Here is a 19,335-nt window from a genome sequence, read left to right on the forward strand (position 1 = left end):
TGATTGTTGGGGTTTTCAGTGGTTTTTCAGGACTTTTACCTTACAACATAAAGTTATATGAAGCAACCACTGTTATGATTCAGTACTAAATAAATAAAATTGTATTCACTTGAAATGTTTTAGAGTAGATCAACTTTAACTATGTCCTATTGTGGAAACCGGGGTTGATCCAGGTTTTGTATATTTCTACAGTCCAAAAACACTCTAAAAGTACTTCCAGGCCCTACATGACTGCTTTTTGTAGTATATTCATATATTGTATATTGCACAGATAATGTTTTACTATAGAGTTTGAATGCAAGATTTTTATGTTGTTATCTCAGAGCCTCTGACTCTAATCTAATGTTGGAGCATTCAGTAAACTGAATATTTGCCTTTCTGCATGACTTCTGCCTATATAGCGGTGAGCAGTGATGACTGTAGAGGGACAGCTTGCTAATGCACAGCCACTTTTTCCCTCTGCGTTCAACACAAGTCATCATTTTCTTTCTCCAAACGCACAGGCGCGTCCCCTCTTTCCCATACTCTCGCTTTTACACACTCTGAGTATCAAGTAGCACATTATATAATCAACCAGACCAGCTAAAAAAAAGGTCTGTAATGCTGAGCCACGCGTAATGTCGCGTAATGACACAACACAAACACACGCAGAACAACGGACGCATAGTCAACGGGGACATCTGTGTGTTTCGGTAAAAGTAGAAAACTTCATAGGAAGAGCTTGTTTTTGGTTTTTTGGGGAAATCAGGAGGGAGCACACACGTGCAGCTCCGGTATGCACACGTGTGTGTATAGTGTGTGAACTCTGAGAGGGGGGTTTGCATGCCCACCTTTTTTTCTCCTTTTCTTTCTTTTCCTTTTTTTCAAATTAAAAAAAGAGAGAAAACAATCTATACAAGCATATAAAAGGACAAATTCCACGTGGTACCCACGAACATCTATTTGTAAACTACTTGTTACAATATTAAGCTTGTGTTTTGGTCAGCTAGTCAATGAGGTAAAGGTGATGAAACGGTGACACGTCCAAAGAGCGAGCCAGACGTCATCAAAAGATCCGCGGTGCGTTTACGTCTATCGGAAAAAATCTGGGCATGGGGTGGGCACTTCATATTTCCGAGATACCACATGAGAAAACTGCGGAAGGCCCCACAAGTTTATTTAATCTCTTTATAAGGTCATTGGTCCAGCCCTGCACAACAGTCCCTGGTTGGCATGTGGCCTCTTGGGAAAATTAATTGATCACCTTTACAGGTGCTTGGATTTCCTCCTAAAGTCCAAAGACATCTCATCCAACATTGTTGTCTTTTACTAATAAAATTGTATAAAATCAATAACAGTAATATAAACAGACTTTTTGGTCATCTCAAAAAGAGCTGACTGCATGTTTGTAACACATTTCACACTGATAGTATTTTCTGTGGGACAGGCACTGCTATTTTAAGTTATTTTATTTTGCCTTTACGCTTCTTTTGCTTAGTTAAATACAGCTTAAACATTACAGGTGTTTAACTAGCTTTTTTATGTAGCATGTGATTGAGGGTCATAAGTCATGATGGGAAACCTTTTTGGAGCATTTGATTGGTCATTCCTATATTGTAACTTCATGCATGGTGGGCTTACATGCTGAGTCACAACCCAACGGCAAAATTTGAGACAGCTGGGTTAAATCAATTGTTATGTGAAAGTCATTAATATATATAAATGCTGTGTTTCACTTTTATTCCAGTTTCATTGCGGAAAAAAATGCATTAAAATGATTATTTTTTCATTTATAAAAATGTCTTTGTCTTTGGTGTGAGTCCTTAGTTTCAACAGCTAACTTCGTCCAAAACACACAGCGTGACTCAGTGATACGTTTCGTTACTGATCGCACTTGAATGCGCCCGACAAAGAGCCACTTTACGACTTCCCAAATTGGAAATTAAGAGGTTTTATGACGAGGAAGCGCATGAAAGCAGCACATCGACCTGACCCAAAAGCGCGCTCCCTGCGTTTTACGTGTCTCCTCCCCCTCCACACTGTACGTGCGCGCACCTCTCTATCGCGTGGTGGGGATCATCCATGTTGCTACTAGTGGTGGAGATAAGGTTGTAATCCTGAGAGGCCCCGGAGACGTTTCTTGGGTTTTTGTATATGCTCTAACTCGGCGCTGACTGCTCCGCGTCGTGAACTGAAGCTCTTTTTGTCTCGGAGCGACACAGAGGCGGTAGACTCTGCGGAAAAACTTCACGTTTCCCTGAAATTGAAGGCGAATTCGGGCCGGGGGGGGAGGACTGGTAATCCTGAGGGGGGAAGAAAGACGGTGGTGGGAAATGGCCACTCAGGTGGAGGCTCTCCTACCCGGCAACCCGCTTGCTCAAGCGAAGGAGCACGGTAAAGTGATCCGCAGTGAGCCTAAGGAGGAGGCGAGCGGCCGGGGCGACGGGGCCAAGCGGCAGACGGGTGTCGCCGATCAGGGGAGCGGCGGAGGCGGCAGCAGCAGTCCAGGACAGGGAGGGACCACCGGCTCGGAGGAGCAGACCTCCAAGCGGGCGACAGAGGAGAGCAAAGGCGGCTGTGACAGCGAAGACAAGCAAAGCGAGGAGGGAGTTAAAGGCGGCGGTGGCAACAAAAAGGAGTTTACTGAAGCTCCCCCGCCCAAGGTGAACCCGTGGACGAGGAAAATGAATGCTGTGACCGTGGTCAGCGTGAATGGACAAGCACACCACGGTCTGTACCCTCCCTACGTGTTGATTTACTGGCTGTCAGTGTTGTGTTTAGTGTCTGCCTGCACAGGTGTGGTCGTCCTGCTTGCACAGGGGGAGTCATTGGGGTGATTTATTGAACCAAAAAGAAAGGAAAAGAGAGAGGCAACAGAATTGATGAACAAGCTCTAACTGTGGTATTTTGCAGGCTGGTTATATTTGGAGTTAAAGCCCTCCCTCCTCCACCACCACCACCTCATAGTGAAGGCTATTCTTGGGGGAACATGGGTGGCTGGTTGCACAAGTGAGCACACCCTTCCCAAAAAAAAGTAAAGGTGCTCCAAAGTGCCTGCAGCTTTTCTGAAATTTAAAGGTGCAGTTCAGGGATCCGGTACCCCAAATAGCCCTTCACTTGCGTGGACGTTTTATGGGCACTGTGTGTTGTGGTGCAAAGGTTGTGAAGTTGCTCACTGGTGTGTCATCAGATCGTGCATTTTCTTTTACTTGAGAGAGTTTTGGTGTCTCTTTCTTGGGGCTTTTTAGGAGGAGGAGCGTATTAATTTTAGCAATGTCATCGTGCATGCTTGCTTGCATAGACTTTAAACTTTCAAGTTAGGAGGAGAAGACTGAAAGAAGCTCCCCTGTCTTGATGATCTCCCTCCCCCTTCTTCTGCTGACACCCACCCTTGCATACAGCCACATCTCTGCTCTGCTGACACACACCAAGCTTGCCAAATATTTAAACCAGTATTTACTACTGTTTACATGTTTGCTTTTGGGGCCGGTTTCGACACAGCATCAACCGCATCAGTCGATCGAGACATCCGCCCATGTCTCTCGCATTGCATCAATTAGCATTAAAGGCACGAGTATGCTCGGTTGTGTAGCAGCTTAGCCGGCTAACAATAGCACACTGACTCCCTTTTTGGCCTAGTCCTTCGCCGGGCCCTTCTCATTCAGATGTTAGCCTAGCTCCCATGTGGCTAATACTCGCTTCCGATCAGCCCGTGTAAAACACGTCAGCCTCTCAGTCGTTTAGAGAGCCCTCCTCGGTTCTAAAATTCGTGTCAAACCTGAAACATTTGGTGGTTTAAGCTCTAAAAACGAGCATGTTTGTTGTGAGACGTCACGTGTTCACTCCACGTGTTCCCCTAGAGAAAGGCATGAGAGCTGTTAGCTAGCTAGCTGTCTGCTTGGGCGACTTCGCTGCATTAGAGGGCAGATGTCGCCTGAGGCGGTCCGGGGGTTTTCGTGGTAAAGAAGCCGGTTGTCACGTCGTGCATGTGTTGTCAGAGTAAAACCCGGTACCTAGTCTGCTCCTCCACCCTGCTAGGTGTCGTTAGCCTGGAAGCTAGCAGGCAGATTTCATCGTGGATTTTATCTTATCGATCAGTGATCCAGAAAACGGATTACTATTATGTTTTTGTCTGTAACAATTCACACGAAGTTGCCCCAGAATCCACACCGATTGTCGATAATCGATCAGGTGGAGTGATAATTGGTGATGCACATGTAGGGGACAGTTCCCTGCCCTGTTAAAGCAACGTGGTTTTCATGTCACAGCCATGTGTGATTTCCTGCACGCCGGCTGTGTTGCAGCCTCTCAGTCAGGTCCGAGTCTTTGTTTGCACAAGAGCTGAAAGCGTGTGTAGACTTCAGCCTGTACTCAGGGTGGATTGGATTGCTTCTTGCTCCTAAATCTGTCACATCAGCACATGAAGAGCCAGTTTGTAGCTTGCCAGGCAGCATTGCCCCCCTCCACCCCTTCTTTATCCTGATTGAAACCGGTTTGCTGGTTGACTTTTTGAGGCAGTGGCTCTAAACCTTTTTGTTTTCTTGTTTACTTATGATTCAAGGCCACTACCAGTGTAGCTGGGAAGTTCTAGTCACAGGTTTTTGTCCCCATGACTTATGAGCAGTTCCCTGAAAACAGATTTCAGTTTTTGGGGATGTAGGTAAACCATGGTTTAAATGAAAAAAGTAGAGTTGGGCAGTGATATAGAAATATGTCTACCATGAGGAATTTTTAATTCTTCTGTGTTTTTTGTCATTCCAACACGTTCATTTGCAGGAAGTGAAACTAATTTTTGCACACAGGTCCCTGGTAAAAGGCAAGAAGAATGAGAGCACACAAGGAATATGTACAAAAACAAACTTGGAGAAAGTTTAGCATAAAATATGTCAACATACAAGTATTTGCTTCTGCAAAATAGTTTTAATAACACACATTTATGATGTTTAAGACTCAGATGTTTCACAAGGACTGAGTTTCGTCCAAATAAGCTATTTTATATTAATTGAAGAAATGATAAAATAAGTCTTTGTGGTTGTGTGGTTCCAGAACTTTTGGCTCAGTTTGATCCACCACACAGACCAATTCCTGACATAAAACAGTAGATTTTTGATTTAAAAAAAACAAAACAAAAAACATTAGGTCAAGATTTTCCTCCTTAGCTAGTCAGAGCCATTGGTGGGAATAATCCTACTCTTAAGTGGAGTTCTGTAAGTGGGATATTTTAAATAGCCAGGGGATGCTTGTGGGTGTTTTTTGGCCATCTCTGATGGCTGTTGAACCGATGTTACTTTGCCAAACCCTGGCAAACCTTTATGTTGGTCTGGCATTGCATCAGCGTCACCTTAAAAAGCTAATAGAAGTAGGCTTATGATTAGTTTCAAGTGATCGTTTAGGGAAACTAGGATCCCCTCCATCATGGAAATTGGTAAGACAGAAGGTGGAAATGGAGTTTAAAACCCTGTAAGCGATCACACTCTAGTTTCTGATCAGCCATTTGTACTCTGTGTGTCCTTGAACAAGATCCTGGAATCCTGTTATAGATAAAGCTAGAACCTGCATGACTGGGTATGGTTATCCACATGTCAGAGTGGGAGTATGTTACTATATGTTAAAAGCAGATTTTGACAAGATTTATTTTGTTTCCCCCCCATGGTTCAGACTGATTGGGTTTCATATTAATGTCAAGTTTACCTGGAGTTTTCTAACCACACCTAATGTGTGCAAAGTAGCATAACATAAATCCTGTTACATATACAGTCATAATTACCATTACCATCCACCATTTAAAAGACAGATCATCAGCTGACTCATTATGAACATTTAACAGGAGTGAGAGATAAAATGATGTTTTACCCAGTAAGGACCTGGATGGGTAGTTGCTCCATGTCATTGTACAGAGTTCAGAGAGGGCATTCTTATCAGACCTTTGAATTTGCTGTCCTAGAGAAAATACGAGACGACACTCTGGTTGAAATTTAAAGGCATGTGTAACCTTTCTGTTCAGAGATGATGGATCAAAATTAGTAAAGCACAGTTTTTGTTTGTTAGCTTCAGTGTAAGACTGTTAATATTTGTAGTAAACAACATGAGTGGGGCTGTTCTTCAGGGAGTGTGGCTTCATGTTTACTCCCCAAACCACCACTGGCACTCAGGCACACCACACCAGTTTCCCCCAGGCTGGCGTGTAAAGAGTAATGACCACAGGCTTAAAGGTGCACTGTGGAGTTACCATGAGCACACAAATTATGTTTACATCTGGTGTTGTGTACCAAAGCACTTTCTTGGGCTCTTTAAGATATGGCAAATGTTTAAAGCATTTCCTTTCTCATCAATCATTTCCAACAATGGCTTGACTATATTGAAATTGAGACTTCCCAGAAAGTTGATTCTGTTCATCTGGACGTTGCGTTTTCAGTGGGAGAAATGTTTCGGCACTCATCCAAGTGGTTTAGTGTGTCCAGATGAACAGAATCAACTTTCTGGGATTTCCTTAATTGCATCCATGCTTTTCAGTGCCTTTGGCATGTTTTTAGGAGAAGTTTGTTTGTTTGTTTTTTTTGTCCACATGCATGACACAACATTCATGTGGACACTATATCTTGATCTCCTTCACTTTCTTTGTGGAGCAGGGTGGGACTGTGCCAGTGTTGTGTATGTGTGTGGCATTAGCATCTGTTATCCACTTGATGGAACACCACCATCCTCAGTTGATTTTTACTAGTAGCGCAAAAATCAGAGCTTCCTGTCTTTTCTTTCTTACTAGATAAATAAATGACCAGGTACCAATATTGGTCCTTAATAAATTTAAGCTGCTCATCAAACAGGGATCATATCCTCGTTTGAGTTGGACGTAGTCTGACTCCACTGCCATGGACTTTATGCTGATGGGCTCTTTTCTAGTGACGGGTGATGGGTTGAGCCATTACAAGAAACTCTGTGGCTTAACAAAGACTGCAGTACAAGACGGGGTGGAGTTGTAGTTCATTTGTGGGCGGAGAATCTTCAGACAGCTGATTATATTTGATTTTTGTCACAAAGTAGTTGGTCGGTGCAATATTTTAGATGGACAAACTGTGAAACGGTGAAAGCTCCATTTGTAACATGCACACATTTGCATGTGTACCCCACCACCGCTGCCTGTAGGAAATTTAACAAAACCAGGTGAGAGTGAGGGGTGCGATAACTTTGTGGCTTGCAGTTGTCAGCCCTGCCAACCCCATGAGCTGTTTTGTTTCTACTTCCTGTCCTGTTTACTTTTTTCCACTTCAACAAAGTACATTTAAAAAATCCAGTCTACCTTCACTATTACTGAGAGAGGTCTGACCTAGGAGAAGCTGAAGCTGATGACCTTTAGATTTCTTTAACATCTGTAGTATGTTGTTTTGTGTGTCTTTCTCAGGCAAAGTAGGGCAATTAAACAAAAAAAGTGTTTTCCCAGCTAATTTTCAAAATAGTTTTGGTGATAACAAAAATCAATTAGCTAAAAACAAGTTGATATATAGAGAGCTGACCAATGTCCAATGCATAAAATGAACTGTAACTAGGAGCAAAGTGCAGCCACTTTGGCTAAACCACTCTGTTTCCTGTCCTCCTACAACACCTCACTGCTCTGTTCTGGCTCTGTGTGTGTTGCTTCTGGTACTAATAAAATTAAACAAGTTTAGTTTGCAGTACCAGGGCCGTTTTCTGGAGAGATTTCACTCCAGTTATTTACCATGACTTTAGTATTTCAACCATCCATCCATTGTTTTCACCGGTCATGATAGCAGCCCTCTAAGCAGAGAAGCCCAGATCTGACTTTTAGCCACCTTCTCTTTTAGCTCTTCTTCTTCAGCTCTGTAATCTCTCCAGTGTATACTAGGTCTCCCCTGGGCCGCCGCCTGGTATGACAGATATGAGACTCTTCATCTAGGAGGCATCTTAGCCAGGTACCTGAACCACCGCAACTCACGCCTTTCAATATGCAGGAGTTGTTCTATACTGAGCCCTTCCTGAACAGGCAGACACCCTTTAGAGGAAATTAATTTCCACCACTTGTATCCACAGTCTTATTCTTTGGGTCACTACATAATTTTAATGTGATTGGCAATAACAGATTCAAAACGTTCAGTCTAAAAGTCAGAAAACAAACTGAGGGCGGACTAATGGCTAAACTTTGGTAATGCAAATATTTCGTGTGTATTTAAGATTAATGCTCTCTAATAATCAAACTGTATTAAATGTTGCTTTAATGTGTTGCACTTTGTGTTGTACCTAACATTGCGTCCACTCCCTGAGCTACAATTTGGATGGGTAGCATGGTTATGTTGGTATACTCTTCTATAATTGAGCTTCAAATTTACAACTTCACAGATGGAAGAGAGACACTGTCATCTGTTGGGAATTCAGTGTTGGCTAATGGTGTCGAAACAGTAACAGGGCTGACTCGTTGTGGATCTCCCTAACATTGATATGACTCTCTCTCTCATTTAGAGATCAGGAGTTGGTGTTTTTCTTCACTCAGGAGTTTTGTGTGGGTGTAATGTTGCGTGGGTGTAATGGTGCGTATTTCCAGTTAAACGTAGTTGTAGTAGGACTGGAGGTGCTGTGCATCTACTGTGTTGTGTGATGAAGTCATGCTAACATGAACACACCAGCTAATCATAGTCTTGAATTGTCCTTAATTACTCAAGTGTTCTTGTGTTTTTGAGAATTGGCACATTTAAAAGTATAACCTGGAGAGTTGTGGTTTAGTGCTGACATTGGTGTACACAGCCACAATTTTTGAGGTGATTTATGCATTTTTCAGCTCAAAGCGCCTAAATGATTTAAAGTGTTATTTTCTTTTTGCTGTTGTGGTAATTGTCAGCTGAGGTGTGACCTTAGCTTGGTTGGGGAGTCGGAGATCTACAGTATACATGCAAATGTAGATTGAGCTCAGTGCATTAGCATTCCTATAGCACGTACAGAAACCTTTAAGTAGAGTAGTTGAGTAGAGGAAGGCAGTTAAACTGTCTTCTCTTTATAATTTGCATCACATGCCTTTAGTTTATTTACTTTCTATTGTCACCACTTTAGATTGTTTATTTTTAGCACACTATTTGTATAAGATTATGTGCTGTTTTTGTTTCTGTAGCATGGTATGGTTTTCATCTCCCCTCTCAGTTGTAAATCTGAAGTACTCTGGTAGTCTGTGGATATTCAGAGCTGCTCAGCACTTTGTAGGGGGTTGCTGTTTTAAAATTAGTATGGACAACTCTGTTGTCTCCTGCATTTGTCCCAGCCCGTAGCTCTCGTTGTCGTCTTTGATGCCACTAGTGAAGAGGCCCCCCCCCCCCCAAACTCCCCTTCTTGTGTCGACACACACCACGGATCTGTTTGTTGGCGGGTTTTACGAGGTGTTGCGACCCAGCGAAGGTCGCCATCCCTGAACGAGTGTTAACAGTTGAATGGGTAAAATGGAACTACAGCTGCAGACCAGGCTGCCACCATGCTTCAGCTGCTGAATGGGTCCTTAATGTGCTAATGGGAGCTCAGCTGACTGGTCGGCTTGTGGAAATGAGACTGTGTTGGAGGTTAGGGGGAAATTTGATAGCTTCTGTTGAACCCACAGAAGCATCTCAATGCTCTGGTGCTGCTGAGTTTTCTTTTTTGTTTCCTGAAGATTTCATTACTGTCATAGTCAAATAATGAGTTGACTGGCAAAAATGTTTATATTTGAAATACATATGGTTACAGTGTCTCTAATTTTAGGAGTTTCTGCTTTTCCCTCTTTAATGCCACTGTATAATGAGCCATTTTAACATGTGTGCTCTTGGGCTATGAGTAGGATGTAATGCCCAGTTTTACATTGTTCTGTAGTAAGAAGGATTTAAAACCAAAAGTTGAAAAAGGAAGTCTCAACATAACCAATCCTGTATTTTTTTCCTTTTTTAAAAAAAAGTGCTAGATATCAAAACTGATGGCTTGTTCATAAAGTGTTGCATTGCTAAGCTACGTAGGAGCCTAGTGTCTATTGTACTCACTGTACTGCACCTCTCCCCACACACTACATGCGTGTCACATACAAACTGTAGTCCCTCTCTTAGGTTGTCCAGCTCGAGTTACTTTTATCTATCACCGGCTTGCGTCTGGACCCTGTGATAACGGCACATCCCTCCAAGAAGGTTCGGGTGTGGACAGTTTATATCGAGGACGTGTCCAGTTGGTGGCACGTTGAAATATGACTTGGCTCCCCAGTATTTTTCATTGGTTTGAGGGGTGGATGGGTGCCAGTTATATATCATCTTATTCCTTTGTAATGAAGTGTGTACATTTTGGGGGGAAATAACTGTGGTAATGTTCATGTAAATGTCGAATCACTTTTGGCATTTATAGTTCTGTGAAGCCTTGGGCGATTAACCATTTCTTTATATTTTGCTAGGAAAATGACTGTAGCCCTGTATTTTTTTTATTAATTTTGTCCCTGTCAGACTGTTGTTTCGTATTTTTATTTATTTATTTGGTAGATTCAGTGTCTGAAGATACTTTAAATTTCCTTGTAACGTTGGTTCATCGACTGACTTAGGTGCCTTTTTTATGTTGCAGTTATTCATATGCAGTTCCAGTTACATTGGAAGTCTTGCATGTCGGAACTCGGTACGTTCCTGTAGGAAAGTCGATAAAGCAATGGTTCTGCCTTGCTAAGAAGCAACATAATTTTGTTTTGCAGCATATTCATGGATCTTGCTGTGCGTATTGCTTTTTTAGCGACTCACAAATGCACAACGGTGGCAGTTTGTTTATTTATTTATTTAAGATTAATTTCACTGCTGTCATCTTGGATTGTTAACCTCGGGTTGGTGGGGCTGCTCCTAATTTCTGAGTGGCAAAATCCAGAAGTTGTGGGGGCATTCCAGATGAAAATTTTGACTGGAAACTCAGAAATTCCAACTTAATCTGGACCATACCAATAGGGCAGTTTTGTTCAAGACGTTAGGCAGAGGAACTGGACTGAAAAGGCTGATATCTAAAGGAAAAGTATCTGAATACCTTTAGATAGCATGGAGAAATATTGCTGAAGAGCACGTTTAAAACAATAAGAAAGTCTCACTCCTTGAAAGGGGGGAAAAAGTAAAGAAATGTGGGGTGTCTCAAGTACTGTACACAGTGTACTGAGATGTAGAAATCATTGTCAGGCACTCATAAAGTGGCCACAGCTTTTTAAGCAGTTGAAGTTGGTATAATTGTTCAGCCCTTCATCATAGCTGATCATCACCTTTCAGGATACTGTAGATACTCTACTGTTACAGTTTCACAGCTTTGGTTTTAGTTCATTTAAAAATTGTTGAAGCTTTAAGACATATGTTCTTCGCTCTGCCTACTGTTTATCACCACCACCATCATCTGTCACCACTGTCCTGCCTGTACGTGACTCTGGCGATTGGACAGTTTTCATCTTATTCTTAACTTGAACCCTTTCCACATCTGAGGTGAAGTTGGAGCCCGGGTCGCTCACATGAGCTTCATTTGATGTGTGTCTCTGTGCTGGCTGCGAATGCAGCACAGCATACTGAGCGAGACACCTCCTAGTCTTTTTACTCCATGTGAGCTTGTGATGTCATCATCCTACAGATCACATGACTTCAGAGGGAGTCTTCGACTGTGCATGCGCTGCGATTGTACGCGTTTCCTCCATATTTGGTTCTTGCATGCAGAAAGGCTTCCCTCCTCAGTGGTTACTCCGCTCTGTTAACAATTCAGACTGCAGCAGTGAGTAGAGGAAGCTCAAGAGAAAGTTTCATACTCATAACTTGAGATGTTGGCTGTGACCAGTGTTTGGTGATTTTTTTTTTTATTTTTTTATTTTTTTATTTTTTTTTTTTTTTAAGGTGGTTATTGCTTTATCCAACCAGTGATGGTTGTTTGCATTCCTCGGTGCCTTTTTGGCAAATTTGGTGTGTCTCAAACATTTAAACAAGGTCTGCCTGGATTTATTTAAATTAAAGAAATCATAATGGGGATTCTCTGTTCAACGCTTTTTTCCTCCCCCTATATATCAAGAATGTGAAAGTTATGGGGGAAATTCCAGAAGCCAAATATGGAGTCAAAAAAACAAATCTTTTGAATGTACAACCTCGGAATCATGATACAACACATGTGGGAGTGGAGGAAAAACCTGTGTGATTCAGACCACAAAAAACCCCCAGCATTTAGCTGAGGAATGGGCCCGTTTCCCAACGCTGCGACTGTGTTTGTCTAAGACTGCAGAGCCGACGTGGCATAAAGTTTATTTATAGGATTCACCAAGAGAGCCCCCGTGGGATCTTAGGGCAGGTACTGAAGCTGCTCCGTGCTGTAGGATTCAGGTGGAGGCCAAACACAAATTCCCATGAGGCATGTGCGTTGTGTAGAGTGGTTGTTTGGTTTGCGAGGATGGGGAGGGGGGAGGCACTCTTGGGGCTGTTGATCGGAAAGGAGGACGAGATGTGGAGGAAGAGCTTTTCAGAAATGTGCAGAAATGTGTTTTGTCAAGTTGGAGCACTTGACTGCAAAATAAATTTAAGTGTATATTACAGTAAAGCATTAGAATTACAAAATGAACAGATGTGAAGCTCTCACTGGAGAAACCTTAAGAGACAATGGCTGATTTGAACTGTTGGTTGGTAGTGGCTAATGTTAATGGTAGCCTCTGGCAATCCAGCATGCACAGCAGGCTGCAACAACCTTCAGTGAGCACTGTGGGGAATAAACATAGAAGGAGTGGGTGAAATGAGAGAATTGAAAGAAGTAGTTGATGTAGTGCTTGAGAAGAGTCACTACATACTAATGTCTTTAGACAAGAGCACGCTGGTCTTGGTGAAGCAGTTAAGCAGTGAATGGTTTTTTTTCCCTCTAGCAGCTGGAGCTTCTCAAACATTCACATTGGTATGTAAATAATCATTTTACATTCTGTGTCTAAAAATAATCTGTTGGTTACAACAGCAATCTTTTAATAATCCTGAAGAGTTAAACGTCCCTCTGTTTAAACAGATTTGAAGAAATTTACATTTAGCATGTGAGCAAATTACAGTTTGCATGAGAGTGCAAGCATCTCAAACCTTTAGGGGCTATTTCTATAGTACTAATGAATGTCATCAGTCTGTGCAATTGTTATGAGTACTTAGTTGTGAGCTGCTGCTGGAGCAAACGGTTTCGGGGACTACCTGTAGGGAAAATCCAACTACAACTACATGCTGCCGTCAAACCACTAATAAAAATGATGTAATGGTGTAAATCCAGTCAGCTGTGACAATTTTATTTTCTCGTGGTATTGTTTCAGCCTCTTCATTGGTGGATACTAAGTAGTAAGTTGAGAGAAATTGCAAACAGCATATTTATCATATTTTGCTCTGTCAAAATCCCCCCCCCCCCCCCCCCCCCCATTTTTGTGTTTAGGCTCTTTACGTGTGTAATGTTAAGACTTTTGTTTAAGTGGTTGTCCCCAGTGCTTTATTCTTGTGTTGGCCTATTACCAATGCTGAGAAAATGTGTAATCCGGTGCAGGAGCTAAAAGAAACCTCTGTAAACGCTGATTTTTGTCGAATTATGACTTTCCCAGTATCTGGCACGCAGACACAGGAACAATTATCTGTAACGCTTCCTAGAAGTCTTAAAAAGGTTCCCAGAGGCTGAAAGTACCCCGGTGTTACCCGACTCTGAAGACTCACCTTTCAACTCATTGTCTATCTTATTTTATTTATTTTTAAAGCATTTAAAAATGTAACAGTCGGTGACTCATCTGTAACATGCATGAGAATAGGTCTAGCTAACTTAACTAGCCATCAACATGGAGCAGTCTTTTTGTTTTTTTGTTTGTTTGTTTTATTTGTAAATGGAAGTGCTGTGCAGTTTCTAAAACATATACCCCAGATAGGTGCTCCTCAGTGGGGTAAAAACATGTCCTAAAAGCAGAAACTTTTATGACATGTATACTAACAGAGTGAGGCACTCTGTTAGTATAAATTAGAAATATTTAATAAAATGAGTAGAAGCACAGCAAAGAAAAACTTGACCTACTGACTAGAGTTTTCATCAGGTCTAACACTCAAACTGTGAAGCTTAAAAGGGGAATAAAGGTGTGCCACAGACTGCTTTCTTTGATCAGCTGATGCGCAGCTGAAGCTACATATAATTTAGTCTTGTGTACACTGTAAACAAAATATGGACACTCCTTATAGTCAAATTCAGTTCGTTTTAGTTCACGACTGGCTTTCAGTTATTTAGATTTACTTTAACACTTGTTTGTGTGCGAGTGCGGCATTGTTGATTTGTTGTGCATTTAGACTGTATTTAAGTGGCTTTGCCTCAGTTCATATACAGCTGATGTTGAGGATCGGGAAACAGCATGCAAATGGTGAAGTTGTTTGTATTATTTTGATTTACTTTTAATGAAAAATGAGCTCACTGATTAATTCTTCTCACTGTGGGTGTTTTAGTCAGCCAGCGTTTTATTCTTCTTGTTGCTTCTTTATGTGCAGGAAAAATAAATTCTTTTCTTTTTAATTCTGAGCTTTTTTCACGTTGGCACCACGTGGTCTGATGACGTGATTGTCGTACATTTCCCTCTCCCCCATGTACATCTTCACTCATTTTTTCTCTGTAGGGTTTCTGTTATTTAGCCATTTCTCTTTGTAACACATAGTCATACCTACACCCATCTTTCAGTTTGAGAGTATTCAGTAGTACAGTTGTCAGAGCTTTATTACAGTTGGCCCCATAAAACTTAAAATACAACCAGCCTGTACTCATACCTGCAGAGAGGGTTTTTAAGGTGCCAAAAGTCAAAAACACTTAAAACTCATGAAGCAAAGCTCAGGAGTGAAGGTTTGGGATCACAGGTGGAAACTTTTCTGATGTGGTGTAGTAAAGTATTGTGAAATGGGCCACATTAAAGAGATTAAAATCTACAATTTGGCTTATGAGAGCATTTTAAATAGGTGTTACAGTAGTTGTGTAATAATTCTGAAATGAAGTCTATAGTCTCACGTTGCAGTTTAGTTTGTGTGTTGTAACCCTCCCACCATTACCAACGTAATGCCCTCATTATGTGGGGGTGTCAATAGGACATTTTGGAGAAGAGACGCAAAAGTTCAGTGGCGTTCGCTAAACACACGCAAACGAGCATTATGACGCAAACAGGACGGAGAAAACTGAAGGGTTGTGTCATCAGTTTCAGCTAAATGCTCAAACTGATGCTAGAGTCACACTAGTGAAATTAGAAGTGACCAGCTGTGAAACCACGCCCATTTAGGTGCCGTCTTCAAGGTGACTTTTGTGTGATAAGACGCTGTCCAGCTGCTATTGTGTCAGAACAATAGTGAACAAAACCACAAACACTGTCCAACATCAATAATAATTCCTGTGGTAAAATATTTTTACAGTTGCGTCCTTAATATTTCAAAGACCTGAACACAAGGCCACATATCACATTTATTTTTTTCTGCTTTTGGGCAGAAGCAATGAAATTTGTGATGGATTTCTGTGGTTTAAACTGAGTCCCCTTAATACAGTTAACAATACAATTTTAGCTTCTAAAGTGACATTACAACTATAAAAGTATCATGAAATAATTGTTAATGAGGGAAATGTTGCATTTGTTTGTACTCTTGGGCTGAAGCATTAAATTAGTAGAGAGGTTAAGGTAATGGCTATACCACGGAGTCTTGCTGCAATAATCAGTCACTGCTTGCATTACTTAAATGCCCTGGAAGGTAGTTAGATACACAAAGAGCATCTTATATGAACCCACTGACAATGTGACTGCCTGAGGAGCATCAGCTTATAGTTTGCCTAACATCTTGGCCCAGGGAGGCTCTCCTCTGACCTTAAACTATCATCTGCAATCATCATGTGATGTGCATTGAACACTGAGCAGCCCTGTAAGTATTGCCTACATGTCTGTTGAGGAGGATTCATAGCGTGCGGCTCAGATGATCATGAGGTGGCGGTTTAGCTCAACAGCTTGCTTTTTACTACTGAACAACACTTGATTGTCCACTTTTTGCAGAGTTTGGTGGACTATGAAATGTAATTACAGTTTCAGGAACTAGTCTGGTTCATTGCTGCTGTTGGGTTCCCAGAAGTGGTCGAAGCGATATTTAAAATAAATAAATAAATAAATTGCTGTAATTGTATGAACAATTAGTTACAGAAGTGAAAGAGATCAGTTTGTGGGAAAACATCAGCAAGTCCTTCTAGTGGCAAATCTTGCCGCCTGGTGACGTCTCCGGGATGTTAGTTGTGCAGTCCATATTTTAAGAGGGAGACGATGTGCAGGAGCACGTGCACAAACAGTTGCACCTGGTAGTTATTAACAAAAGGGGGGAAAAATTGGAAACATCAACCAAACAATGTGACTCTAAAATAAAACTAAACACAATGCACACTTACAGGAAGGTGCTACGTTTTCTCTCTAATCCCATTGCTTTTGCATTACCAGCCTCATTTACCTGGGCACTACCACTTACACAGGTAAGGGAGGGGTAATCAAAACATAAGTAACTTGATAGATGCTGTTAATGGTAAACCTGGCTCCTGATGTCACAATTTATTTATTTATTTATTTATTTTTAAAGATTAGAACCTATAATAGATACTGTGTCCATACAGTCAAAGAAAATCACACTTCTTTTTTTTTTTTTCTCACTTACCGCTTCTGTTCTGCACTTACTCGCTCACTGATGTAATGGTCATGCAAATCTATCTTTAATAATCCTAACACCACCAAACAGCTGATTTCCCAGAAAAGCAGATGAATCACAGAAGCAGTACAGAGTATAGCAAAAATGGGCAAGGCATCACCCCTTTCAGAGGACCTTAATTTTTTACAGAGAACATAATTTCCTAATAAAGTATTCTGACTTTTGATTTTAAATGCACTTTAAAAGTTGGTGTTTTTGCCCAACTGAAACTGCTCCTCTAGAGTTTTGATTGTTGGAGGCCACGTCAGAGTGCTCTGTCATGATGACGAGGTAGAAAGGCTCGAGGAAAGTTGAGTGTTTCCTCCGTTGTCCCACTTCCTGTGATTAGGCACAAAATGAACAATCATGCACAACAGGGAGCAGTGAGAAATTTTTGTAACTACTATTGTTCATACACTAAGCAAACTAAGCAGATAAGAGAGGGCTAAATGCTTGAGGAATTAACACGGATTCCTTGACTAAATAAGTGCAAAGTTGTTACGCTGGCCAGTGTTTCAACATGGGTCTGCTGACAGGAGAGCAGGAGTTTCAGTTATGCATTAACCTGACCCAAATGTGGCTGGAGTTTAAGTAGGTGGATGGGTGGAAATCTAAGGTGTTTGCAGATGCATACCTGTGTTCAGGAGGATATGTTCAGTCCTGTTTGGTAGTTGAGACTTGGTCACAGAACAATGTGACACGGGCAAATGATCCATGTGTCTTTGGATCTTTACTTATAAGGCCAGTTAAAGCTATTTTTGGTGCTGAGCATACCATGAACAAACTATCCAGCTGAGGAGTGCCATTTGCTCTTCCTAGCTATTAGGGGAGTACAAATTTTAATTTTAGAGTTGCAGGATTTTTATTGGGGTAAAATAAGTTTGATGTCAGGCTTTTTGCACAGTTGCTGGTCTCATAACTTTCTGCGGGATCTTCTGTGGAGACGTTTATTCTTTAGCTGAAGAGGCAGGGGTAATAGTTCACACTTTGTCCACTTTTGGCTGCACATTTCTATTTTCGTATGAAGGTCAGGAACAAGGATGTACAAATCTAGGTCAAAGTAAACCAAAGTTTTCTCCCATTAATTGTAAAAGTCTTCTACTTTTAGTGATTTTGCAGGTTTAAATTCTATTATAACAAAACAGATTTCAGGGATTTTTTTTTTTTTTACTTGACTTCACTTGTGTCTCAAATTGTATCTGTTGGAATTTTCCTAATTTTGTATCTGTTGGAATTTTCCTAATTTTGGTTTACCACATTTTCCTAATAAAATGCGGTAAAACGACTACAGGCCAGGATGATTGAAAAGTCCGGTCATGAGGCCGCCTAACACTGGAGGGTTCCAGCTTAAAATAGCAAACCAGGTTAGCGCAGAATCAGGTTCCTATTTGGAGAAATCCTTCGTTTTCCACCTGCCATTAGTGAGTTTTATCAGACTGGCACATTCATGTGACATTATCAGCCACGATTAGTGTAAGCGGCCAGCTGCTGACGCAACTTTATGCCTGCTAAGTGTGGGATGTTGCGTTCGCCACCTGAAACGTCACCAGGTTATAAGAAGCTTTTGTTTAAGGGTAAAAAGCTGCCAGTTTCACAAAGCAAACATTTAGCTGTTTAATTAATTCACACAGCTTCTTTATGAAAAACTGCATTGATGAAAACAAAGTAGTAGCCTGGGAGACAGACCTGAAGTCCTCTGATTGGAGCTAATGAGAGGCTGACTAAAAATTGCGCTGTCTGTATCTGCAACAAATTCTTCGTTATTAGAGAAGATCTGCAAATTTGTTGCTCATAAAATTGTTCTTTTAAAGAAAGGATGTTTAAAAAATAAAACAAAATATACACACCTTCCACCTTAGTTTCTAAATGGGTTATTCAGTTACGCTGTGATTCTCCTGCCTGGTTGATGTTGAAAGAAAATGTGGTTTTTGAATGTTCTTCTTACTGTTTTATCTAAATAGGCATTGCACAAATGTATTAGCGATCAGAAAGACACCACACCCTCGCCCTGTTTGTTAGCTCATGTTGCGTGATTGCTGTCGTATGTTGCGTCCCATCTTTGATCTCTCCAAGAAATCATTTTTTATTTGCTACGCAACTTCTGTTGAGTAATCCCTGGGGGATACAAGGCTCCTAAACAGCCTAGCATGAAGCAAAAGTTAAAGCCTGTAGTGTCAGGAAGCTCAAATTAAACCACTGTTGCACCATCTCCTAAATTCATGGCTCAAAGTTAAACAAACAGTCTAAGTTTGAAGTCCAGGAATCATGTAAATGAAGTCCGGGGATACTACGGGACAGTAAAGAGACATGAGGTTCAGCTCGCAGTCCTCTATTTGATTAAAAACAACTGATTTGAAGGTTAACTCTGATTATTAAGCCTGTGTGTAAGGATATTTGTGGCTCCACATGGGCTGAAGAGTGACGTTGAAAAAGAAAACCTCTGCCGCCTCCTCATCTGCTTAATGTGACCATCTTGAGGTCTTTAGCATTGAATTGCTAACCAAACTGGTCAACTTGCATCATGGGTAATGTACACACATTTCTATATAGAAATTTTGAATTCAGTGGCTAATTTAATATAATTCCATGCGATTAGCTGGCGAAGCATTTGCTGTGGCTTTCAGTGTTTTCCTCGTCCTCGCTTGTACTTAAAATGCCTCAGAGTCGGCTTATGACG

The 19,335-nt window shown here is 41.3% G+C and overlaps 1 protein-coding gene across 5 annotated transcripts in view; it reads left to right on the forward strand.

Moving 5' to 3' along the window:
• The first annotated feature begins 2,041 nt into the window (after window positions 1-2,041).
• The window catches only part of larp1 (La ribonucleoprotein 1, translational regulator), a 47,993-nt gene continuing 30,699 nt past the window's right edge, over window positions 2,042-19,335 (forward strand). For all 5 annotated transcript variants that reach the window (XM_063485295.1, XM_063485296.1, XM_063485297.1 and 2 more), the window contains exon 1: window positions 2,042-2,709. In XM_063485295.1, the coding sequence (XP_063341365.1) occupies window positions 2,313-2,709 (397 nt within the window). In that variant the 5' untranslated portion in view covers window positions 2,042-2,312. The remainder of the gene's footprint in view (window positions 2,710-19,335) is intronic.

Source organism: Pelmatolapia mariae, linkage group LG10_11 (assembly GCF_036321145.2).
Source record: "Pelmatolapia mariae isolate MD_Pm_ZW linkage group LG10_11, Pm_UMD_F_2, whole genome shotgun sequence".
Taxonomy (NCBI): Eukaryota; Metazoa; Chordata; class Actinopteri; order Cichliformes; family Cichlidae; genus Pelmatolapia; species Pelmatolapia mariae.